This window comes from Lepeophtheirus salmonis, chromosome 6, assembly GCF_016086655.4.
Source record: "Lepeophtheirus salmonis chromosome 6, UVic_Lsal_1.4, whole genome shotgun sequence".
Taxonomy (NCBI): Eukaryota; Metazoa; Arthropoda; class Copepoda; order Siphonostomatoida; family Caligidae; genus Lepeophtheirus; species Lepeophtheirus salmonis.
Genome location: NC_052136.2, coordinates 48,047,880 through 48,073,086, shown reverse-complemented (window position 1 = coordinate 48,073,086; position 25,207 = coordinate 48,047,880). Strand labels below are relative to the sequence as shown.

General features: G+C 28.4%; 1 protein-coding gene across 1 annotated transcript in view; it reads left to right on the top strand.

Moving 5' to 3' along the window:
• LOC121120605 (atrial natriuretic peptide receptor 1) overlaps positions 1 to 25,207 on the top strand; it is a 339,724-nt gene that overhangs the window by 291,580 nt on the left and 22,937 nt on the right. Inside the window, exon 16 of the mRNA XM_071889625.1 lies at positions 923 to 1,154. Within this exon, the coding sequence (XP_071745726.1) occupies positions 923 to 1,154 (232 nt within the window). The remainder of the gene's footprint in view (positions 1 to 922; positions 1,155 to 25,207) is intronic.

Genomic DNA, 25,207 nt, shown 5'->3' with positions numbered 1-25,207 from the left:
TTTATTCACTCTAATGGGCTTATCGTTATATCCCCAAGATACATGGAGTCAGGCAATATCGAGGGCCTCATATCCAAAGTGTATGGGATATATCCTATATGCTTAATGATTAAATTTGTATAGTCAACAAAAGTAGGTTTTGATGTATATTAAAACATACAATGATATAACTTAGTTAAAATATGTCCATTTTTACAAACATAATTTATTCTGGATTGGTAAAATAACATGATGATCATAGCGGTCATGTGTGTTATAGAAAAGAATAGACAACTACAGACTATAAGATGACATCTATAGTGTTGCTCTATTCACCTTTATGTCAGATTGTTACTTTTTAGATAACTAATGACAATACAAAAGAATATTTACATTCAGGTTAGAATATAGTTTTTTGCAAATCAAAATTGATTTTAACATGTTATCTTAACCTATTACTGGTAATGAGTTTGTTCCTTTATTGGTAATAAAAACAATATAGGCAAAAAAGTTTCATCGAATATTTAAAAAAATATATATAATCATTCTTTTACATTATTTTTACACCTAACCATTATATTTTTTTCCAAAATTCTGAAATCTTTGAAACCACTTATAGGTTGTTTGCTCAATAAACCGTTATTATTATAAGGGAATTGAAACGTTTTATCATTATTTTAACAGATTTGTTAATCAAAATATAATTTTTAACAAAATTATGTATATATAAAAATAAAACTGTGAAACTTTTCGAAATATCTTTTATTTTGATCTATATTTAATTATACTTTGAAAATTATCCAAGTAGCATTTATTTTGATTTTAATTTAATTATATATTAAAACTATACCTTTATTTACATCTAGTATTTAGTTTTCCAAAACAAAACTTACATATCTGATTGAACTTTTCACTTTTCATTAACATTTTTTTTTTTTTTCAGAAATAATTGAAGGTGTCAAACGAGGAAACTCTGTGGGTAAATCTTCTTTAGGAACGGTTACAGCGGAGAGCAGTAACCTCCTAGGTGTGGGTCAAAGACTATGTCGTCCATCAATTGAAGAATGCTCTACAGATGCAGAAATACTAAAAATGATGACCAAGTGTTGGTCAGAAGATCCTTTGGATCGTCCAGACTTTTCTACTTTAAAAGAAGCCATCAGAAAGTTGAACAAGTAAGACATTTCAAAAATATTTGACTTCATAAATAATTATTTGTTTCATTGGTTTCCTTTCTCCAAACATTCATTTTAACAACTTTATTGCCAAATTAAACTATAAACTCTTATAATAATTTATAAATAATTTTCTCATAAATTAAGAAAAAAAAAGATTTCTGAGTATTGTTTTCGCGGTTATAAATTATTCCTAAATAACGTTCACAAAAACCCAAAAATATTTATAAGTAGTTTTTTTTGTTTTTTTACACATTAGTAAAAAGTGCAGTCTACAAATTATTTTCTACTTATATTAATGTCTCTAACAACATAATTAGGTCTAAAAACATATTCCTAAAAACTATATATATTTGTATCAATAAAAACATAAGAAGTTTCAGGATTAACAAATTTACTGGATTCTAAGCTACAAGTGTCGATTGTTTATTGCATAAGTGAGAAATAAAATTTTATAAAATAATTAGTTTTTTATCACAAAACCTCATATTTTTGACAGTAGTTTAATCAAAATATATTTAAAAATTAAGTTCTTACTCGTGACTTCGGATAAGAAAGTTTCAAAGATTGAAAAATGCCTGAAATATTATAATTATTAAAACAACTCATTCATTATTACAATTAATTTTGATTCTTATATATGTATAAAACAATTTCATTCATGTCACAAATTAAATAAATAACCAAAAGGGAAGCCTTGTTAATAAAAAATTTGTTAATATACTTATAAGGTTTTTTGATCGCTTGCAATACTTTTCCAAATAAGTGAATTAAAACCCATTTACGTCAAAAAAGGTAATCTATAATTTACAAAACATTAATACGTCATTGTTTATTTGCCAATGACGTCAGAGATGGAGAATACATTTTTTCTACATTTTATTACATTACTTAACTATATCAATAATGCAGATAAAGTTGTATTTGGCTAATTTAACCTGTACATTAAGTTTAAATACTTTATGAAAATTAAATTTACACATATCTTTTATTAAATAGGAATGTGTGATGGATTTTCTTAAAATTTATCCTACAGGCTCTTAAGTCTCTAAAAATGGTTCTGGTAATAATTTTTTTTTCCTATCAAGGGCCTTTAAATAGTATTTTTTAGCACTTTGCCTCTACAACCTGAGAGCTGAGGTATATTTTGTATATTAAAAGGGTTCTTTGAACCTCAGCGTAGCGGCAACGGAAGAATTTAACCTGCATCAGGGACCAGCAGCTCACAGCCAGTATGCGGAGGTGTATTTTAGCATATTAGAAGGAATTCTAGGTGCTTAGAAATGCGTCGGCAGTGCAGTTTAAACTGCCTAGTGGCGTAGTACTACATCTGTACAGCCTGAGAGCCGGGGTGTAATTAAAGATATTAGAAGGTTTAATTGATGCTCAGGGAAACGGTTCCAAAAGTGAAAGTTCGGTGTCTGGCCCAGAATAAAGTAATAAAAATACTAATTCCTTATCGTGTGGAAGACGAGTGCCATTTTAAGTACAATAAATTAGTATACTTGTACTCATAAAACCAACATGAGAATCATTCATCGAATTTTACTATATGTTTTGTTTGTTTTATATTAAGGGGAAAAGTTCTTAATTAATTTTATTTTCTGAATTTCCCGGGCAACGCCAGGCAACCCACCTTTAGTTATGTATTATGATTGAGTATTATTCATTTCTTAAATATACTGAACGACAAGGCTAAAATTGAGACTATATTATATAATTTAGAAATAAATTAGAAGATAAATATTCTTAAGTACTATTATAAAAGTAAGTATCATGGTGGGCAAGGAGTTTTCGAAATTACAAATGCATACAACTTCATACTTTATCAGAAGAGGGATTGAAAAAATGAGTGTTAAATACAACAAGGAGAGGGAGGGAGCTAAAAATGGGAACATTCTACATGCCCCTAAGAAAATACTAATCTAAAGTATAAACCAAGTCATGAAAAGAAGATCCCGTAATGAATATTTGTTTACAGTAATAATAGTAGGGACACTTTTTCTCAACTAGGGGCGTTAATTATACTTAAATGATACTCAATAACTAGCTACACAATTTAAGTAGATTTACCATTTTAACTGAATGAACAAAGTGAGTTCTGAGAAGGGAAGAAAAATTTGTATACATCATAAATAGGAAACAATAAAAACTGTTGATGTAACCTTATCCGTACAAAAGTGAAATGTTATCTGGTAAAAAATGTACCATTAAGATCAGAAAGCTAGTCAATCAAAACGTCAGATTTAGCCACTTTGTTTTAAAGCTTTAAATCGAATATGCAAAGTTAAGACGTCAAAGGTTCGATCAATGCTTTATGAAATGACACACGCTACTGATTCAAAAAAATCTTATTGACAATTATCGGTAGCAATTTAAAATTCATTTATTAAATAAAAAAATATAACTGCTTTGAAAGAAATATACTACAAAATATTCGTATAAAAATGTGAGTTTTTATTATATCAAATAAAAATGAAGTTTTTAGGTACCCAAAATGATTTAATTACAGTATTATGATGATCACTAAGGCTTGGTTAAAAAATGATATTACATTACCTTATTTATATTAGGCTATGTAAAGGCATTTAATCCGACATCCTGGGGCGATGCACTTTTCACTCAGGCAGCCAAAATTTTACCATCTAGGACTGAAATTTTTCGTAAAAATTTAGACACTAATTTGGCTGACTGAGGTTTCGGTAAGCCAAGTTGCGAGCGTGAAAGGAGACAGCACTGTCATACTGTGCACTTTGAAGCACTTTCACTTATTCTTTCTTAATAAAAGTTCTTTAAATTTTGGGCTACAAAAAGTTGAAAAGAGCCTAGTGAAGGGTTACAAAGAAGTTTGAAGTTTTGCAGGTTATGTACGTTTAATCAAAATGACTTTTAGATATATTTGTGTATTGTGCATGGATATATTTAATTCATACAATGTGCAAACAAATAAATTCCAAAAGAAAAATTTAGATATAAATGTATTAAATTACTATTAATAAATAAGAGTAGTTAAAATTAATTGTTTAATGAAAATATTGATAAGTTTACAACATACAAAACATAATATTACAAAATATTATTATTCTATAAAATCATTTTAATGATGTTTTTTGTTTTTTAAATATGTCATAAACTGAAAATGATCAGCATTTAAAATAATATAGTTAAAAGGGACATAAAAAAATGATTGGTAGACAACTGATACTAAAAAAGTGTAAGGGTGGTATTTAAAAAAAAATTATATCACTATTGAATTTTCTTTCATTAGAATTTTTTTTTAATTCAATCTATTATTTTTTCCTTATTTTATCATGTCTAAACTTTTTAGGGGTTTTTATCATTCTGACACAAAAGTTTTTATTATGATGAATTATTATTTTATTTTTTTCAAAAGATATTCTCATGTATGGATATTGATGAATGTTTTTGAGAAAAATGTTGTTGCTGTTTTTTTCAGGATTAGAATACAGAGCAAATACGACCATTATACATCTTCTTTTCCTTCTTTTTTTAAAAGTTCATGATACCAAGTCAGTTACTATGCCAAAAATTTTAAATATAAAAAAAGAATTTACGCTAAAAAATAAGAAAAAATACATGGTAAACAGGAAAATGTATTCCTCTTTTATTAAATTGGATATCTAGAGCTTATAAAAGTAGAAACAAAAGTAGAATAAAAATTAAAATAGAAAAGGAGTTCAGTGAAAACAATCATATAAATAATTTTTTTTTAAATTGAGTAGATTTTTTTTTGTGCTATTGAATATTAAGTAATAACTCGTTTTTTATTAATTGCTTAAGACAATCATTTGAAAAAGGTATTTACTGAAATCCCTTTTTCCTTCAATAACTTTTTTATTATTGAAAAAGGTAAAAAAAACGAAGTGAAAAAAAGGTGCGTGTTCTATGTATAAGATATTTTATGCTAATATATAGGTTATTATTTCATATAAATTTGTACATTAGCACAACTATGTAATTCCTCCTTACATTTAGGACCACCTCAATCACCTTGGTATCAATGGACCCACAGCTATTATTTTTTTAAATATTTTTACATAAAACATTCAAACTCCTCAAACGTCCTTAAAAATCCACTTCTATTCAGATAATTAATGTTAGAATTAAAGAAAAGATAATCCCATCACACACTTTTTAAAATCTAAAATATTTGTATTCCACCTCCTAAGTTTATAATAAAAGTACATCGAATCAAGCCAAAGCTTTTTTTCAGAGGCTAACCCCACTTTTGTTGTATGTTTTCCTTAGCCAAATTCCGTATACAGCCACACTTAGTAGTTTTTTTAGGTGTTCGGTAAACTTGAAAAAGTCATACCCAGGTACTTAATATGTATTACATATTCCACTACTTTCCCACCCATATCGAATTTTGGAAAGTATTTAGATCTTAATTTGTAAGCCTTTTTGAAGACTAAAGTGCTTGACTTAGTTTTGGTTGAAAGTGAGGACGTTTACTCGACCCCATTCCAGATCCATATTTATTGATTTCTGTGTTGCATTAACAAGAGTGAGAGAATGTTTTCAACATTTTAATAGGAGTTTATCATCAAAATGGCCTAGAGCTCTGACTGCACTTTTCTTAAACTTGGTCAAAAGGGTGTTCATAAAAATGTTCCAGATAACTGGAGAAAGCACTCTCTTATGACGATATATCCGGTTAGATTGACCTTGATTTTTTCACCCTTTAAATTTGGCTGTTACCATTTGACTGTTGAGAAGATCTGTATATCAAAAATTGATGATCTCTGGTGTTCCCAGTTTTACCATTGCTATATCTGCTGAGTGGAATTGTATATAGTCCAAAGGACCATTGCTTTTAAAACTTACTACAAGTGAGTATTATTGCTGATAATTTTTTCGATTAAGTTCGTTGCTTGTGACAAGGCTGTTTCATTTGATGGCCCCTTTATATAGGCATAGTTAAAGTGAATTGTTGGAATTACTTCATCGACTTTCCAAAGTACAATTCTTTTGACACCTTTTAGAATGTAGTTTGAGGGGGTGATTCGACCTGTAATCACCTTGGCCCGGTTTCGTCAAAAATACCACTTTCAACTCTTACAAGCTTTTTGGTGTGTAGCCCCAGTGCTGATAACTATTTTGTAAAGTTCAGAAACGTAGTGTGCGATGTTGTTGCAGTAAAACTGGTTTCAATCCCTTCTAATCCTGAACTCTTGTGTGGTCCAAAGGAATTAATGTATTCTCTGACCTTCAAAGAGCATATCAAAGTTCTTTTCTCGCAACGGTCTCTCACAAGAAATATTTAATCTACAGTCCTGGAAATGAGTTTCCATGAGTATTTTTAAAGATGAAGCAGGTAATTTCAAGTATAACTTGTCTTTTTTGAGGGGACTGAATGAGTCACTATTTGATTTATGAACTCTGATTAGTTTGGCAATACATTTAAGACTTTTTTAGCTTTTGTGCAGAAATATTTCCATGATTCTTTCTTCTCTTTTCTGAGTGCCACACAATATATGTTTTTAGTAGTAAGCTATTCTTCTCTGTGTGAGCTATTTTTACGTTTTGGTTAGATTTTGCAAATTTTGTGTCTCAAACTGGCGAATTTTTTTGTTCGCCATGGCACGGATTTCTTTCTTTTCTTTTTTCTGAGTGGCAGGCAATATTGATCACCTTTTTTATGACTGTATTTAGTGATTCAGCACATTGATCTACTACACTTGTGTTGAGAAGTATTTCAGATAGTGATTTGTTGTGTCTATGGTATCTGAAAGTGTCCAAGTGAGTTTTCCTCAAGTGTATTGATTTTTCATCTGTTGGTTTGTATTTTTCAAAGTTAAAAACTATTTATCGATCATCCAACATTGATGGTCGAGGATCCACATTTCATTTGATAATTTCAAACTTTTTGAAGGCATTTTGTTTCATAATTGCAACATCAATGGTTCAACTACCTCGCTAAGTAACGAATGTAGGCTCATTTCACCCATTTATTACAATAAGATTGTGTTCATCAATGACGTTCTCATGATTTTTTTTAAAGATTCTTTTAATTGGTTAGAAGGAGTTGCACTGATTAAGTATAAGTAAAAATAATAGTATTATATTTACTCCATCAGACCTAGGAATCTTTTTGGTAAAATACATAACCATAATGCATATTTCTTTCTCTAGAAATCGCCTGTGCGCGAACGCACATTGAATTCAAGATAACAACTTCTCGCGAGCGCGTAAGATATTTTCCTCTTGCGTCAATGTTTGTATAACATTTGTATTAGATAATTATGAAACAAAATATACATACAAGTGATTAACAGTTTGAATGCAAGCCCATGGGTTTGATCTTATTTACTGTTAGTTTTTGTATCCACTTACATTAAGAATTTTAGTTGTGCAGTTACTGAGGTATTAAAGCTATCTAACATGTTTTAATTTTAAGTTCTGAGTTTGCTGATTTACAATGTTGGGTGTTGATGTATGTGCAGTTGATCATTATGCCTTCTTTGATAAATGTGTTAGTTGGGTTTTCCATGTAGTTGCTACTTTTTTCCTTCTTTCGTATTGTATCCTCCCCCTCAGGACTTCTTAAAAGTTTTTTTTATACAGACCATCAATCATCTCTGGTATTTTGGGAGAGTTATTTTATATCTTAGCACCATTTTCCAGTCTTCTCTCAAACCTGTTCCTTGTTCTCAAGCCTTATCGGTTTGTCTTCTTCCAACCTTGCAATATCATTATTTAACAGGCTGGTATCGCCTATCTCTTCACTATTCGTTGTTAAACGCCCCTCCATTTCTCCTGATGGTTCAGACATTTCCTTTGAAGTTTATATTTCCCTATTAAGTTTTAAAACTCAGTGATGAAACAATAGCTTCCTTAGATAAAACTTCATCTATCACTAGATTGGTCTGAGCAAGGTGAATAGAAATACAAGGATATAACCTAACACGTGTAAGGCTTATGTTTGACTATAATATTGACGTCATAGTTGATGAGTAGTTGGATGTTTAGACAAAATCTGATTTTTTGCCTAGTAGTAGGTACGATACATTTAATTGAAAATTCTAGGAATAGCATTCCCATAAACTATAAGTCGTTGCGAGTCCTGCTCAGCAGTCGGTACAATAAATTAGGTTTCAAATTCTAAAAACCCAGATTACATGATGGTTTAACCTTGTCTGTTTTTTTATCCTGTTGTAGCGTTGAGGAGCTCATAATCTTTCACTCAGGTGACCCCCCCCCCTTTCATTTTTTTTCCTATCAAAGTACTTGATCTTCAGAGGGTTTCCTTTTTTCCATTTCTTCTATTGTTTCATGAACATTTTTACTCCTATTACTCTTTCTCCTTATTTCCAAAATTTAGACTATGATATCATAATTTCGGATTCTAAGACAAGTTTATTGAGTACTTAAGTTATTATCTCAATATTTATGCTAATATCATGAACTTTTTTTCCTCCATTCTTTTCATCTCTAAATTCAAAAACAAGAATGTATTTACTAACAATTTTATAAACCTTCTTGTTTCCATTCCTGATTATTCTTTTTCTTATGAGTATCTTGAGCCTTCTTCACTACCTGAGAGTATTTGATTATTTTTCCGATGAGGGTACCTTAAGATTCAATTCTGATAGTAGATATTTCTGTTACAATATGCACCAATTATAAGAGAGATACAGAAGAAATGCAATATTTTTTATTAATTTATAGATGTTTGTATTTTTTGAGAACAGTTTTTGAATTTTTCAATACTTTAAAACACTATCATATTCGGTTTTTAAAATTTTAGGGAAGTTGTTCTTTAGCACAACAGTGTATGAAATAATATTTATGTTAAACGATATAATATCAATATTTGTATTTTACATTTGTATTTTAATCACTGTAGTATTAGATAATGTAAGTAGCTGTCAAATAACAAATAACTTACTATGACGAAAATGAAAGCCAGAGAGGTTGTTTATGATTAATTAAGACGGCATTTTTTCTATTAAAAACCTAACATAAATAATTTTAAGGACTTCAAAAGCACACCAACACAAAAAGTATTATGATTACTTTACCTTTTTTAAAAGAATTTATCCTTACAATATGTACCATATGACTGTAAGTTTATTGATTCTTCAAACGATTTATATTTTGAAAAAAAATGTTTCTGTAAATTGTGATTACCAGCCAAAATATAATTACCATATTTACACCATATTTTTTTCTAATATTTTTCCATCTTTTTCATCTTTCCCTATACCTTGTATTAAAAAAAAAAAATATAAAAAAAATGAAACTGTTATAATTCGAGAAAAAAATAATTTCGAATCTATATATCCTATTTTTAATGTCTCTTTTAACCTTTTTTTAAATTTTAAGATCCAAAGTTAATTACAATGCAACTCCCTCCTTTTTTTTATATTACCTACATCAGAAAAAATCAAAATGATGATTAATGATTGATAAAAACTCCTAGAATATTGAAAAAATCCAAGGACAACTTAATACGGAATAACAAAAATAAATAAAAAAATTACGTTGTTTATGATGTTTAATAGTATTAAAAGAAATCAAAAAGGTGTTAACCCACACTCAATAAAAACAGGTGTGGATTATACTCTATGTGAGTGGCTCCTTCCTATACGAAAGTAAAATTTTGATTAGCTGAGTTTAACGGAGGCCATAGGAACTGCCAATACAAGTATCACAGTGAAAACTTCATATGTTGTGTATAATCCCATAGAACTGGTAAATCTTCAACTGAAAATAGCAGACATTGTAGGCATTTCAAAAAGTGCATTACATAAAATACTATCTGAAAATGAAAAAACATGAGAAAGATGTTTGCACGATAAATTCTGTGTTTTCTCTCACTCGAGTAAAGAAAGTGTGGTTAAGAGGATTCAATTGAGTGTTAAGCATAGCTTCACTGCAACAGATAAAAAAATTTACACTGTATCATAACAATGGATGAAAGATGGGTCCATCATTTCACAGATGAGATGAGTATCTTATTCACTATATTTAGCCCCAGGGAATATTTTTGTTCTCAAGCTTGAAAAAATGACTCAGTGGTCAAAGATTTTCCAAGTATGAAAGAGTGATTTTGGTAGCAAATGCCTATTTTGAGGAGTAAGACCATTCTTATTATAGAAAGAGTATCGACCTTTTTAAACATTGCTAGGAAAAATGTATAGGAATCCTAGACAACTATGTTGTAAACATTTTCATGCTAGAACTTTTTTGTTAAATATGTTGAATAGGGCACTTCCTGGATTGCTTTTGCCTATGTTTATATATTAGTATATGGTATAAGAAAAATAATGAATATATATTTATCTGAAATAATTCTGCATTAAAAGACGAAAATAGCTGTAATATATTCATGGATTTTTGATGTTATAAACAACTTATAACTACTTAATCTTCCATTACTTCCCTTCAAATACAAAAATAAGAACTTTTTCTTATGGTGTTTGGATCCCCTACAACATCAAAATTGATCTTTTATGTGATTTTATTTCCATTAATATTTGTTATTTATAATACTGGTAAGCATTTGTGAATAAAAGATTTATTTTACTATTATGTTTAATATTTGTGAATGCATATTCTTCAATTGTAGTTGGAAAATAACAAATTCAATTTTGAAGAGAGTAAACGATAAATTATTTCAAAATTAAATACAATTTAAGCGTATATAATTTTAATAAATATATATATATAATAATATTTTATTTTTTAATATCAATTTATCCTGCTTTTTCCATCTTGACAATGTTATTTTGTAAATTTTTACTTCTCGTGGTCCCCATAGACCTAATATTAAATTATATTTACTTATTGCTTCGAAAAATCATACAAAATATTTCGTATTTTCTTTATTGATATGTAATTTTATGAAATTTGGAACTGAAAATTTATCGTCTGTCACTAATGCCGCATTAAATAATACAAATTAAAGCTTTACAACTTTAATACTCATAAATATATATATACTTAAGAATTAGATATATAACTTGATCTAATTTGTAGAAAAATAGATTTTTACTTTTCACAACTTTTTCATTAAACCCTAATGATAATACTTTTTATGAGTTTTAAACATAAATCGTTATATTATAATAATTATAAGAAAATCTTAGCACCATATTTCAATTTGAATGCATTGATGAAAAATTTGAGAATTTTTTTTTGTCTTTCTGTTAAATAAACAGATAAGCGAGATTTAAGTTTATTTTTTGTAGAGTCTTTAATTTTCAATAGCTAATAGTAACTTAAATGCATTGGTCTATGATTATCTACATTAAAAGATTATTTGTTTCTACAAGTTACTTAAGACTTAAAAAATATTAAGTTCCTTCTATATCCGAAGTTTAACTAGACGGTAAAAAAAACCTTAAGTACATTTCTACCTTTCATTTAATATAAATATACGTACTTTTTTCATCAAAAACTTTTTAAATATCTAACAACCATTTATTCATAGCTACTCATTTAATTTACAATCTGCTATTAAATATCATTTATAAAAATTACGTTTAGACTTATGAAATGTATTTATTCTCCATAAATATTTGCTGTAAGTGTACTGACAACAAACACTTATTACAGAGTATGGATACTCAATAGTTTTACCACAAAATAATAATTAACATTCCTTGTTAGTGAAACTTCTCAACCAAATAATTCTTTGTACGCCTTTAGATTAAACAGATAATATTTTATTGTCGTGTGCATATATCATAAAATGCATATTTCTATTATTGCAATCTATCTTTCAAATCTATTCTGAATATCAAATATAAATTGATAAGCTTTTATCTTTGTAACTCTTTAATAATTTTCTAGGCTCTTTATGACCAAGCATTTATTGCATCTCCTTCGATGAAAATTCCCTATTATCTTCAAGAGTCTATATTTAGTTTAGCATATTAGCATTTTCTCTAATAAAAGGTATTTTCAATAATCATTCATTGTTTTATCTCATTTTAATTGAGACTATGGGAAATGAAAATGGGAAGTATCGTATTGTAATTATTCTGGGATTATTAATATGTTGTAGGTATTTGATGCTTAGGTGTTGAAGGAAAGTAATTATGTTTCAATTTGTATGGAGAGTAAAACAAAAATTATTTGCGAAGAGGCTGGAAGCTAATTAACTATTCAAGTATTTCTATTTAATTTTTTATAGAAATTTGATTGATTGTATTTTATTATCTTTAACAAGAATATTGTTGCAATATCGAATTTAGAATATTTGCCATAAATTACTTATTTTTATTACATTGATTTATACATTACATATGTAAAATGTAGTCTAAGTCAATTATATTATTATATCAATAGATATACAACCTCTCCTAATCAAATTTGTCATTTGCAGGTTGCAATAGATTATTTTTCTTAAATGAAGTTACTCTGTATAAAATTACATGCATAAAATAAAAGTTTTTCTAATATTATTTTTATCAATTTGTGATTAAATATAGTACTTTTACCTTATCTATCATTTTATTTTTTATATATTTTAAAGATATATGGTTTTGTAACTTCTTAAATAAAATATTATTATGTCAATATCTCCCTTTTCAAAAAATGACAACAACTCGAAATTGTAATTATTTAGCAAATATTTATATTTGTAAAAATATGACACATAAATTTGATAAACTTACTTTAATCTTACCACATGTGTATATATTTGGAAAAATCAAGCCATAATAAAGGAAAAAAAACACCATTCACTTTCAATTACACATACAAAACTCACTATTATTCAAAATAAATATTAACAATAAAGCTCCTTATATCCTTATATATTTTTTTGTTTAGTATACATTATATATTTACATGGATTTGAGCTATTATACGAATTAACATGATTGTATTGAAAAGGAAATACTTTAAATATTGGTATCACATTAACAAAAAAAACAGATAATATAAAGAATCATGAGGTATGATACATTTTCTAAATTTTCAATCTAAAGGAATTAAATTATACTATTAAGCTCTTAATATTTATAAAAACTAAATAAAAATTATTTTTAATGTTTTAAATCGGTTTAGTATTTAGTGATATGCTAGTATTTGAAGTGAAGAAGTATCTCGTAAAAAGTTGATAGCTCCTATTTGGAGTAACTTGAGACTATATTAAAAAGGAAAGGAACATATATCATTGTTGAGTGTATGGAGCATTATCTCATTTTTAAATATTGAGATGGTTGGGAGTTATAAGAGGATCACAAATCATATATCACATTATCACAGATAATTAGATTAAGCCTTGCTACAATCAAATCGAATAACAGAATCATATCTCTAATATTATTTATCAATGCTGTTTTAATGTACATCAGACTTGTTTTGACTTGCCTCATTAATTAAAATTGTTGACACCCCAAAAACTCGTCTAGTCTTTATTTGATATTCCACTTAAAGTACGATTAATTAAATGGTTTGAAATAATTCTTTCTTCAATAGAGGAAAGTTTTTCTTCTCATTGAAAGAGCTGCAATCATCAATCTCACTCACTCCAAATCCATAGCACTTAAGAATGAATTTTGCCTCCAACTCTGAAGAACAGGTGGATAAAATTAGCGATTGATATTTAATTTGGTTGAATCTACCTAAAACATGGAAGAAAAGGATCAAGTGTTCCATATCTAAAATCAGGGAAAGAAAGCGATTTAAAGCTCAATTTCAGATATCTTCATGTCGTTTATTTTTTAATACTTCCAGTAAGGACTGCGCCGCCCAAATATTCAACACAGTTATGGATGCGTTTGGGAGTTGCCCGCTACTCCAAATTATGAGAGATTTTATCACACTACATATAGCTGGAATTACAGAAAAGTTTCTAATACCTTTAATTTTTTTCGGCCTTTCCTTAACAATCCAAAGTTCTCCTAATAAAACAAAAGATATAGAATTTTCCTTATCAGGCTGTAAAAGTATGATTGCAGAGAATTTGATAGTAGTGGAGCCTATCAGAGTCGAAGAAATCAGAGCTATTCGGATTGCAGTCACAGGCTGATATTCTGCCTTCTTCGTTAGGATTTTAAGGTCGTATCAGTCTTCATGGAGCTATGCTAGGGACATATCACACTACTACTATTCATTGTCAGATATTAACGTAAAATTTCTTGTGCCGTTTTATGCACAATTATAAGAAATTTAAAAGATATTCCGGATCTTCATAATAACTATTGTTTTATCCTTTTATTTAATTTTTATGTAACTAATGCTCATTCTTTTCTATGAAAGTTATAGCTATTTTTTGGCTTTGTTTTGTTTATGTATTTATGGTCCAATTTTATAGAAGGAGTGTTTTGTTGTAAATGGGTTGATTACTATTGTCATATATAGCAATTTTTCAACATGTTTAACTTTCGTTTAAGGAATTAATTTTAAACTAGAATATATATTTTATATGTAGCTACTTTGAGTTAATAAAGTCCTTAAATAATTGGGATGAAACCATGTTTTTTGAAGTTTAAGCCAAAAAGTAACATAAATGTTATTTTGAACTTTAGTTAGCCAAAATAGGAATTTTAAATCTTAACAATGTCGTTAAACATATATTTTTACAAGCAACTCACTGAAGCTAATATTATATAGCATAAGTCTTATACATAGTTTAAATATATAAAATACATAATCGGAATTTATTTATGTTGTTTGACAACTTCAGTTGTCAAGGAAGAATTGATAGCTTATTAAGTCAATTTTAATTAAACCTCTTTTTCTCCTGATAAAAAATATTGAATAGTACTCTTCTTTTCCTTACTTTTTTTTAAATTGGCCTGTTATTAAAGTCATCAATATAATAGATCAACAAAATAAAGGTTGAAATAATAATAAAATACATCAAGAGAGCTTGTGATAAAATTAATTATGAATTAACGTCACAGTTCAAAATTACCACTACAATAATCGTTACATAAAATATGAAAATAATAAAATTTAAAACAGACAAACAAACAAACTATTTCTCAGATGTTCTTGTCCTCATTCACATGTATCGACTTACTAAACATTTAAAGGTTAGTTAGATCTTTCATAACCATTGTCGTGAAAAATTAACAATGCAGTCGGCGTAGATCCATTCTCCATCCTTGGAACGGGGATCCATAAGGAGAGGTGCGTATCTTGTTGCTGAGGGAATTAAAAATTTTATCAGACAATGAAAGCTTATTGACCACCCAGAAGTGAGGAAGATAATTTATCATTAACTAAACCAAGGTAGACAGCCCTAATTTCTGGGTTAGACTTATATTTCCCTTTGGGCATTCTAAAAAGAATCTAAACAAATGTACTCTTACATTATACATTCCTACTAATTTTTGATCGAAATTTGATCATTTTGTAGCTGAACCGAAATTTTAGAGATCTAATAAACTTTATTTTTTGTTATTATTTTTATTATTTGAAGTTCACAACACTTAAAACATAAAATACAAACAATACTATAATAAAATAACTGAACTTAAAAAATGTGACATTTAATATAAAATGGAAACGTTAAAAAATAAAATTTAAATTCTGTAAAATAAAAATCGTAGCTAAAATCATCAATAAAAAGCTAAATGTGTTAGATTAAGAAAATATTCCCATTAACATAATTTCATTCCTAATCAGGGTTATTATACAAGTGGGAAGGGAGACTCTATGGCATCTCGCCGAATATATTGTTGTCTTGACCTTTGAAATGATTGTCTCTATTTCAATTCTTTTAATATAGTAGCTCCCGTTGAGACCAACCAATCTCCCTTTGAGAGGAAAAAATCTCAGTAGTTTTCTGCGACGACCTTATAAGCCAAATATTTTTTTTTGCTTTGTCGTGTACTTAAGCAGGTAGTTTTAGCAATTCAGTTGCAAGGTATCCCAGGTCAGCATTGCCTAGAGGTTTGGAAGAGCCAGTGAGATGCAAATAAGAGTTTTTGACAAAAGAGGAAATTTCAGCATCTTTTTTAGAACTGGCTCGAGATCCTCTCTTGATCTAAAGGTTGTTTTTTTTCTATTGTCTTAATTTTATTATTCGATGAGTAGATGAGTAGTGGTAAATATTTAATGAAGTCTTAAAATAGGATAGTGGTTGAGTATGTAAATTTAAATAGGGATATTTATTGTAATGAAATAAGTAATATTATTATAAAAAACAAAAAAAAAAAAAAACATTTCAGTTGCAGAATTTATGAAGTGGTTAAGAAAATATTACTTAAATTCAATATTGACGTACCTATAAAATATGTAATTAACTTGGGTTTAATTTTTGGATTAACTTTTTATCCAAGTTTGTTATGTATGTCTTAAAAAGAATGATAATTAATAAAGGATTTGGAGCTTTAATAACTTTTTAACTATTTTTTTTTGTTAGTAATCTATTAAGAACAATTGGTTGTGTATTGATACACCTCATAAAATTATACAACAACCACATTTGTTTTATTAATAAATCTTTCTTTTGCTTGTGATTATGTTATTTGTGTATCGGCAAATCATCAGTTATTAATTATTTACATTCTGCTTCAATTTAATCTTGAATATAGTTTATAGATATGTTACATCAGATACTTTGAAATATACGAGATTAATAAACGGGATGCTCGATGTGCGTGTCAGCCAGTTAGATACATACAACTGTAGTTATCTTTTCCTACGCAAGATGTTGCTTTTTATGATAGTCCATAAGACGTCACTATCTATTTTTTTTCTCATTTTCCCTTTTTTACACCCAACTTTTTCTTCACTTCACAAAAAGTTACCTTGTTAAATCAGTTGAAATTGTGAATTAATTAAGGTGGTATAGTTAGTTACACAGTAATGTTCAATTTTACTGCAAGCGTCTATTGGCAAAAAAATGTCGTTACAACCACTACTTGGTTCAAATATTGATCACATTTCTTTCGTTTCGCTACCTTCTTTGAATGCTTTAGGAAGGAATGACAAGAATACGTGAATAAGGATAAATGTTATATATGTGATAAGGCTTAAAATTAGTGGAAGAACATTTTATTTTTTAAATTTCAAATAAAGTTTACCTGCTTTGTAAAATTATTTAAGATACCTAGACTAATTATTTGATTATTGTTCGATAATGTTTATATTTTCATTTTTTTTATACTTTTATATCTTGGCTGAAGTATAAAATTACGAAACCAAAAAACTGTTTGCAAATTTTTGTATATATTTTACATATAAGGAAGAAAGATAAATCTACTTAAAATGATTTGCTTAGACTAAAGACTGTTTTTAAATAGTTTTCTTTCTTTTACAACGGAGAAATATATTTTATTGATATACTCATATTAGATTTTGAAGACTTACATAACATCTTCCCCCCCCAAAGGAAATATTTTCTTTGAGGGGGATACAAAAAGTAAGTAAGTAGATTCAATCCGAAAATACTTTATAGATTATAAAATTATCATTTTTTTTTTTGATGAACTGAAGGCTATTTCTTTATTAGTAGAATAGTTTTGAATGAAAGAGAGAATATAATTAAAACAACGATTTATTGAGTGACAAAAGAATTCAAATAACTTTTTTATTATTTATGATTCTGTTGATCTAAAAATCAATTTATCAACAAAAAAAGCACTTAAAATTTCCTAATAACATAGTGGTTCAATTATAAAATTATTAGAATTAAAAAATTAAATTTTTTTTACTTACAAATTAAATTCATGAATTAAACAGTCAATACATTCATTACAAGTTGGATTTAAATTTTTGTGTGTGGTATCATTTTATAAACTTTAAACTTTCTTAATTTAAATAGAATATGAACATATTTGAATATATTTATTTTATTCTTTGATGATTGAATCCAATAATTTAATAACAAATATATATCAAAATCAAATATTTCTTCTTACATCTAAATAATAAGTAATTAACAATCTCCTATTGGGGTTCAAGATATCTTATGATTTTTTTTTCCAATTATGATGCTAAAATTTTAGTCATATATATATATAAACTTAATCCCATAGTTTTTTCTAACTGTCCCTAAATAATTTTCTTGCAATGTGTTAACTTTCAAAATATTGGAATTATGTTTTCCCAAAACGAAGCACTAGGAATTCCATTTGGTGTCCTTATAAAAGTACACATCTATAATAAAAGTTGAACCAGCAGAATGGTTCGTTGAATATTATATGAATTAATATAATTTTCAAAAACTTTTTAATAAATAAGTTAAACTGTGTTGTCAAGTTAAGTACCAGAGCGTCTTAAAGGCATCAGTAATCAAACTTTTCTTCAAGTTTAAATTTTACTTCTAAATTTCATCAAAATAAATTTTCGGTAAAATTTTAGATTTGTAAACACTTATAACCAACCAATAGCCTATAATACCAAAATTTAACTACTACAACAAGAGTTACAATCTTTTTCGATTGAATTGTAATAGCCAATATCATTGAGTAAATACTGTTGCCAAGGTAATTGAAAGAGTAAAATAACGTCGCAATTCTGTTTTTTTAGAACCCATAGTTCATTGGAGGACTCGTTAAGAAAATTAGTGTGACTAAGTTCGAATATATGTAGCTCTTAGTGAAGGAAATTTACATGGTAAGAAATAAGTTCAGCGAGATATGATTTATTTTCTAAAATTAAATGTAAATCTATTTACTAGTTTAAACTTTATTGAAAATGATCAAATCGTATTATTATTTAATAAAAAAGCTTTTGTTCGAAATTGTCACCCTTTCACTTTGGCAGAGGAAGCATGGACAAATTTGTTCACTGTTGAGGCGGACTCAAATGCCCAAATGACCTTGTTTTAGGCAAGACCACTTGACAGCATTGGATCACCAGGTGTCATAAGCGGTGTGAAGATCAATCAATACGTCTTCAATACCATGTTGGGCAACAAGATCCTTCACTGGCTTTAGAACACATATGGCGATGCCCTTTACACATTCAGATTTTCTATATCATCCCCCCCTTAAAGTCTGGGCTTGTAACAAACACCAACCTACCATAACCACTATGAAAATTCCCCAACACAAAAAATGGGACAATATCCATAAAGAAACTAAGAAAAATTTAGTTCAGAAAAAAGCTCATTAAATTATATCTTAGTATAAAAAAGTAGAGAAGAACAGGATGGCTCTATTACGATTCTGAAATTGATTACTGGAGATAAAAATATTTAAAACTGCGTAGCTACTGGAAATCATTTTCTTAATGCATATTTTTACTAAAGTTGGGGAAAAACAAAATTTGGACACCCTATTGCTTCTAGTGTTAAATTGAATTAATATTTACAATGTTAATAAAAAAATTAAATATTTTTAATTCAATTTTTAACTCTTTGTTATATATTATTAGTCTTTCCTTTTGCAAATAACAAACAATAGCAGTGTCGTAAAAGGCTTTCAAAAATGTGTTGTAGCACTACCTTTTTACTCTTTTTTTCATTAAACAATTTATAAATTGTATCTTTTCAATATAACGAAAACCTTAAAAATTATAATTTACATCTTTCTTTCTATTATATGTTCATAGTAAACAAAATGTTGAAAGTATATTAATACTTATGTTTTTATTCATTTTACGAATGAAAAATTTATCATCCAATCATTATATCTTCGGAATAAAACTTAACAGATATGTACATAATAACTTTAATCAATCACATTTTTAATCGTTTTATAGACATTAAAAAATTTATTTTTTATTTTTCCATACTATAGCTAAATGTTCTTATTTGTCCAGGGATCCTCCATTTTTAGAGTTTATAAGTTGAATGGTATATTCATAGCAGATATAGTTTTCGACTAAAGATAGAAATTAAATAAAATAAAGTAAAGTAATTTCAATAAAAAATAAAAAAATGATCTCCATGATATATAAAAGTGATACTGATAATACTGATAACAGCTTGGAAAATAAAAACCACTATTGAGGTTGCCACTACAAAAAGTCTCGCATTCGCCTAATTCATATTATTTACCAATTAATTATTTAGCTCTGAACATAAAAGAATGGAAATAATCATGGTTTTCTACTTAGATCAATGGCCAACACTTATGTTATAAATTACTTTCGAAAGCTCAATGTACATAGATTAAATTCACAATTATTCCTAGTAAAGAAACTACACATTATGTTTATGGACTTCAAATACAATTCATAGGTCTAATTGAGTAATTTTAATTCTATAATCTTTACTTATACTTAATCTATGCAACTCCATCTTATCAACAAAAGGAGAAAATAAGATTCTTTGTAGGAGTACATTTTATGTATGTATGTCATTTAAAGTTTTTAAAAAAATTAATAAAAAATTCCTGTTTATTTTCTTGTATATGGTAGATGGTCCAAGTTAAATACAAACCAATCTTTGAAAAAAAAAATCAGAAAATGAGGTGTTCCGAATTTATGTGATTTATTCCATAAATATAGACAAAAATAACTTCATTAATATTTATTGAAATATTTCGGACAATTATTGGATTAATATCCAAATTAATAGGATGGAAGGATATATTTAATATTTTATATGTAGAATATTCTCTATACTTAATACACTATTTGGCATTGAATTTGCTTTTTATTAAATACTTATAAATTTAAAGTTATCAAATTTAAAATTACTGCTACCTTTAAGTGTAAATAAGAATAATTTAAAGATATAAAATGTTAAATGATATTTGTCAAATTAAATATAAAATATTTACTTAGTTATACTTTTGTATATATGTGTTTTGTCAACATAAACAAATATTTGTCCAAGATAAATGAAATTACAAAATTCAATTTTTTTATTTTAATTCTTATATAATACAGCAAATTAATTCATGGACATATTTCAGTCAATTATAAGTTTTGTTGTATTTTTTTTTTGTGATAACTTGAAATACACAAGCATATTAGCTGTGGTTTAAAACTTTTTTTTTTAATTTATGAGAAGATTAAATAAGCTCTTATATGATCTTTGGAATATAATCTTTCAATTTAAAACTCTTTCATTGAGATATTAAATTGTTGCTAATGTAAGTACAATTTGCAGAGCCGCCAAATGATTATAAAAAATTTAATCAGTAGAAATGAGCGGCAGTTAGTTAAAAATAGAAATGTAATCAAGATTCAACATTGAAAAAAATATATGAGCTTTCTTTTGTGAAGACGGGTTATATAAATCCTTAGAGGTCGGTTGATTTGTAATATTCAGGATACATTTGTGGGTGGGGGTGGGGGGATGAAGGGTTGCTAAAAAAATGCGTATGAAAGATTATGTAATAGTGTTATGAGTACATAATAAAATGATTTATAAATAAATTTGCACATTTGTCTGAAGAAAGCAGGCTCTATTTTTTTACTCTCTTTCTCCTTTTTCAACTTTTCCCTACGTGCTCAATAAGTCCTTTCCTTTTTTCTTACTACCCTTTTCTTCTATTCTACATCCTTCTCCTCTCATCCTTTCAATGAGAAACGTTATTATTGCATAGTATTGATTTCTTAAATACGCAATACACTTGTCTTTCATATATACATATATTTTTTGAATGAATGAATATCCTTACGCGCCATGCAAGAGTTTGTTGTAGAGTTAAATCATACATTTTATTTCTAATTTATATGCGTGTATATATTTTTATATTCAAGTTGTAACGTGTACATGTAAATTAAAGAATTTCCAACACAAAAATGAGATGAATGATTTTGAGTGTTTGTGATGTTAATGATACAATTATTAATAATTCCAAGGTTGGTCGATATACTTATGATGATTCTTTGAATAAAATTGATAATTTTATTCGGTAACACATTGTAATGTTCAAGTTCTCAAAGAAATATTACTCGAAAAACATATTATAATTTTGCCAGAACGGTGGATACAATCCCCCATACTTTGGGGAGGGCAGAATGAGCTAAGGTGAAAATAACATAGATGGAGAAAATTAAGATCCCGATAGATATATTGCTTTTAAACTACAGGAGTGAGAGACAATAAGAACCTCCATGCTATAACTTTTGTGTATGTACTCTTGATCTTCTTCTACCCTCTTCTCTTTGTTCTTATTATTATCTAATATGTTTGATATTTATGTGTAAAGTACAATGTTTTATCTTAAAAGTAAAAATAGCCCATCACCTTTTATTGTCAGTAGAGTAGTTTATATTATGTATAGTAGATCATATATCTTTGTTCCTTCTACATCAACCATTATCTTGTTCCTCCATGTTACTGCTCTTTCTCTAATTATCTAGGATTCCCTGTTATTATAGATTGTGCCTTACACACCTACTCAGGACACAACAATAGCACTTACCTTTTCTTGAGGAGTGTGTGTTCCATTTGTCTCAATCCCAGAGTCGATTTGAACCCTTATTGAAGATCTTGACTAAAATAACCATTACCATCTTTATTTCTAAAAAAGAAGGCAAAGGGTGTTATGCCTGGGGGCATAATGTATAGTAGCTTCTCCTCCAAAAATATATTATATAATGGTAAGAATGATAAAGGGTTCGAGCTATAGGAAAAGTCTTTTTGGGTCAAGCTTGGCATATTTGTCTTCAACTCCTAATCATTATTCCAGTCTAGAACTTCTTACAACAACAAGGATGATGAGACCTTCCAAAGAACTTTATAGAAGATGTTATTCACCTATTTTCTTATTACGTCAAAAAGTTTTAGTTGTACACTCTACCTTGACTAAGTTATCTTATAGATATATTTTCTAAATACAGTCATATATATAAAAAAAATACGCTTATAGTTCAATGTTCTCCTAGTTACAAATTTTTTTAATACATTAGGTACATCATATAGAAGAATCATGGAGGAAAAATCCACATAACGTCTAATTCCCCAACCCCCTTCCTTGTGAATGAAGAATTCCCAGGATAATCATTCCTTTTTTATACATGTTCAAGTTTGATTTGATCAGTTTCATCACTTCTTCTTTTTCTACTTTTTATTATTATGATTTATCTAGAATATAATCAGTAGATATTTGAACTTTAAACACATTACAATGGTGACCCCGACGTGATTCGAAAAATGCCCTGAAAGCAAACTTCACCACCTGTGTCTCCCCAAAAACAAGCATGGTATATTAAAAGGGAAGAGGAGAATGAAGCGATGCCCGTTGCAGAACTCTGCGTTCCTAGATTCTGTTCTTTGGATGTCGAGAACTGGTTCCGGAGAACTGAACTTGATTTTGTGTTGAGTGGTATTTGTTATAGTAAAATTAAATATAGTTTTATGGTGTCAGCATTGCCGGGTGAGGTTTTCAATAGTATTCCTATTGAAGAATCTCACTTATGAGGGTGTGAAGAAATCCATATTAGTCCAATATGGGCTATTATCTTCTGCAAGGATAAAAAGAGTAGCCGACATGATGGTTGATACTTTCGGGCTCTCCAGCATGGAGGTAAAAGATGAGGTTGAGCGTCTTCTGGATAAGGTATACCTAAAGAATTTACGTGAAAGTTTGATTAAAGAGGAACTAATAAGGAATGCTCCAAAGGAACAAAAGGGAGATTTGAGAGCACAATCAACACTTACGACTAAGAATTTAGCAGATATGAGTACGGCTGCGAATGAAGTCACAAACACTTCCACTTCTTCTGTCCGGATCCATCTTTTTCTCCCACTGTCGCACCTTTTATTAAGAAGAGACCTAGTGGAGCTTTTTCTAAGTCCTCAACATCCCCGAAATTTAAAAAAGTATGTTAAGATCATTCAAAATTTGGTTTGAATGGAACGGTGTGCTCTGGCCCTTATTGTCATTTTAATTCATTGATTAAAAAAAACTACATTGTCCTCGGTTGGATGGGAACGAGGCATTAAATAATCCTTCAGATTTCTTATTAATTAATTATTAGTTAATTTTCTTGTAGATACGGGTACCCAGGTATCCGTTATATCCCCAACGAATTGTAAAGATTTCATTCTTGTTAAAATGCCACCTATCTTTGGTTATGGAGGGAATTAAGTAGAAGTTCTCAGTACTAAAACTCTAAGGGTACAAATAGAAAATATAGAAACTTTCCAATGGAAATGTATTGTTTATCTAGAGGCCACCTTATTTTTGGGGCTGATTTTCTTCATTTCTACAAAATTAATATTGACCTATTCAACAAGAAAATATTTTTTAATGATCCATGTGTCATTTCAGAATTATCAGAAGCCCAATGGGTTCAGCCTCAATTCCCTGAAGTTTTCGACAATAAAAAATTCGCTGAATCTTACCCAGCTCATGGAGTTGAACATCACATCAACTAAGGTCCCTCCCTGGTTTGCAAAATCCCGCAAGCTGGATGGTGTTAAACTCAATTTTGTAAAAAAAGAAATTGATGGAGTTCTTCAAATTTTCATCAGCGATTCATGTAGTACCTAAAGCCTAAGGAGGCTGGCTAATGTGTGGTGATTATTGTCAATTAAATAACAAGACGAATGTTGATGGATATCCTCTTCCAAATTTAAGAGATTTCGTGGCCAACCTAAGAGGGATGATATTTTTTAGTAGAATGGACATGCACAGAGCTTACAATCAAATACCCATGAGTGAAGACTCCATCAGTAAAAAGGCTATCATTACGCCATTTGGTTTGTATGAGTACTTGAGAATGCCGTTAAGGCTTAAAAACGCTGTTCAGACATTCCAACGAATCATCTACTCTGTTTTGAGGGGTATTAAAAATGTCTTCATGTATCTTGATGATATATTGATTGCTTCTCGGACAAGGGATGAACATTGGTAGTACATAAATGCAGTTTTGTTGCAGCCTGCTTGGTACTTTCTTTTAAAAAAATGCGAGTTTTTCAGGGACTCTGTTGAGTTCCTTGGACATTCTATTTAACTGGAGGGCTTTAAACCTCTTAGATCGAAAGTTGAAGCTATTGCAAGAATTTCATCTCACATATCGAAAAATGATTTACAGAGATTTTTAGGCCTGGCTCAATTCTATTCACAATTCATCAAAAATTTGTCAAAATGTATATTGATTTTATATCCAGTTTTCAAGAAAAAATTTAAATTCATATGGAATGGTGAATGTGACAGGGCATTTCAAGGTATAAAACACCGTTTATCATCAAGTAATCAACTTTCATTCCG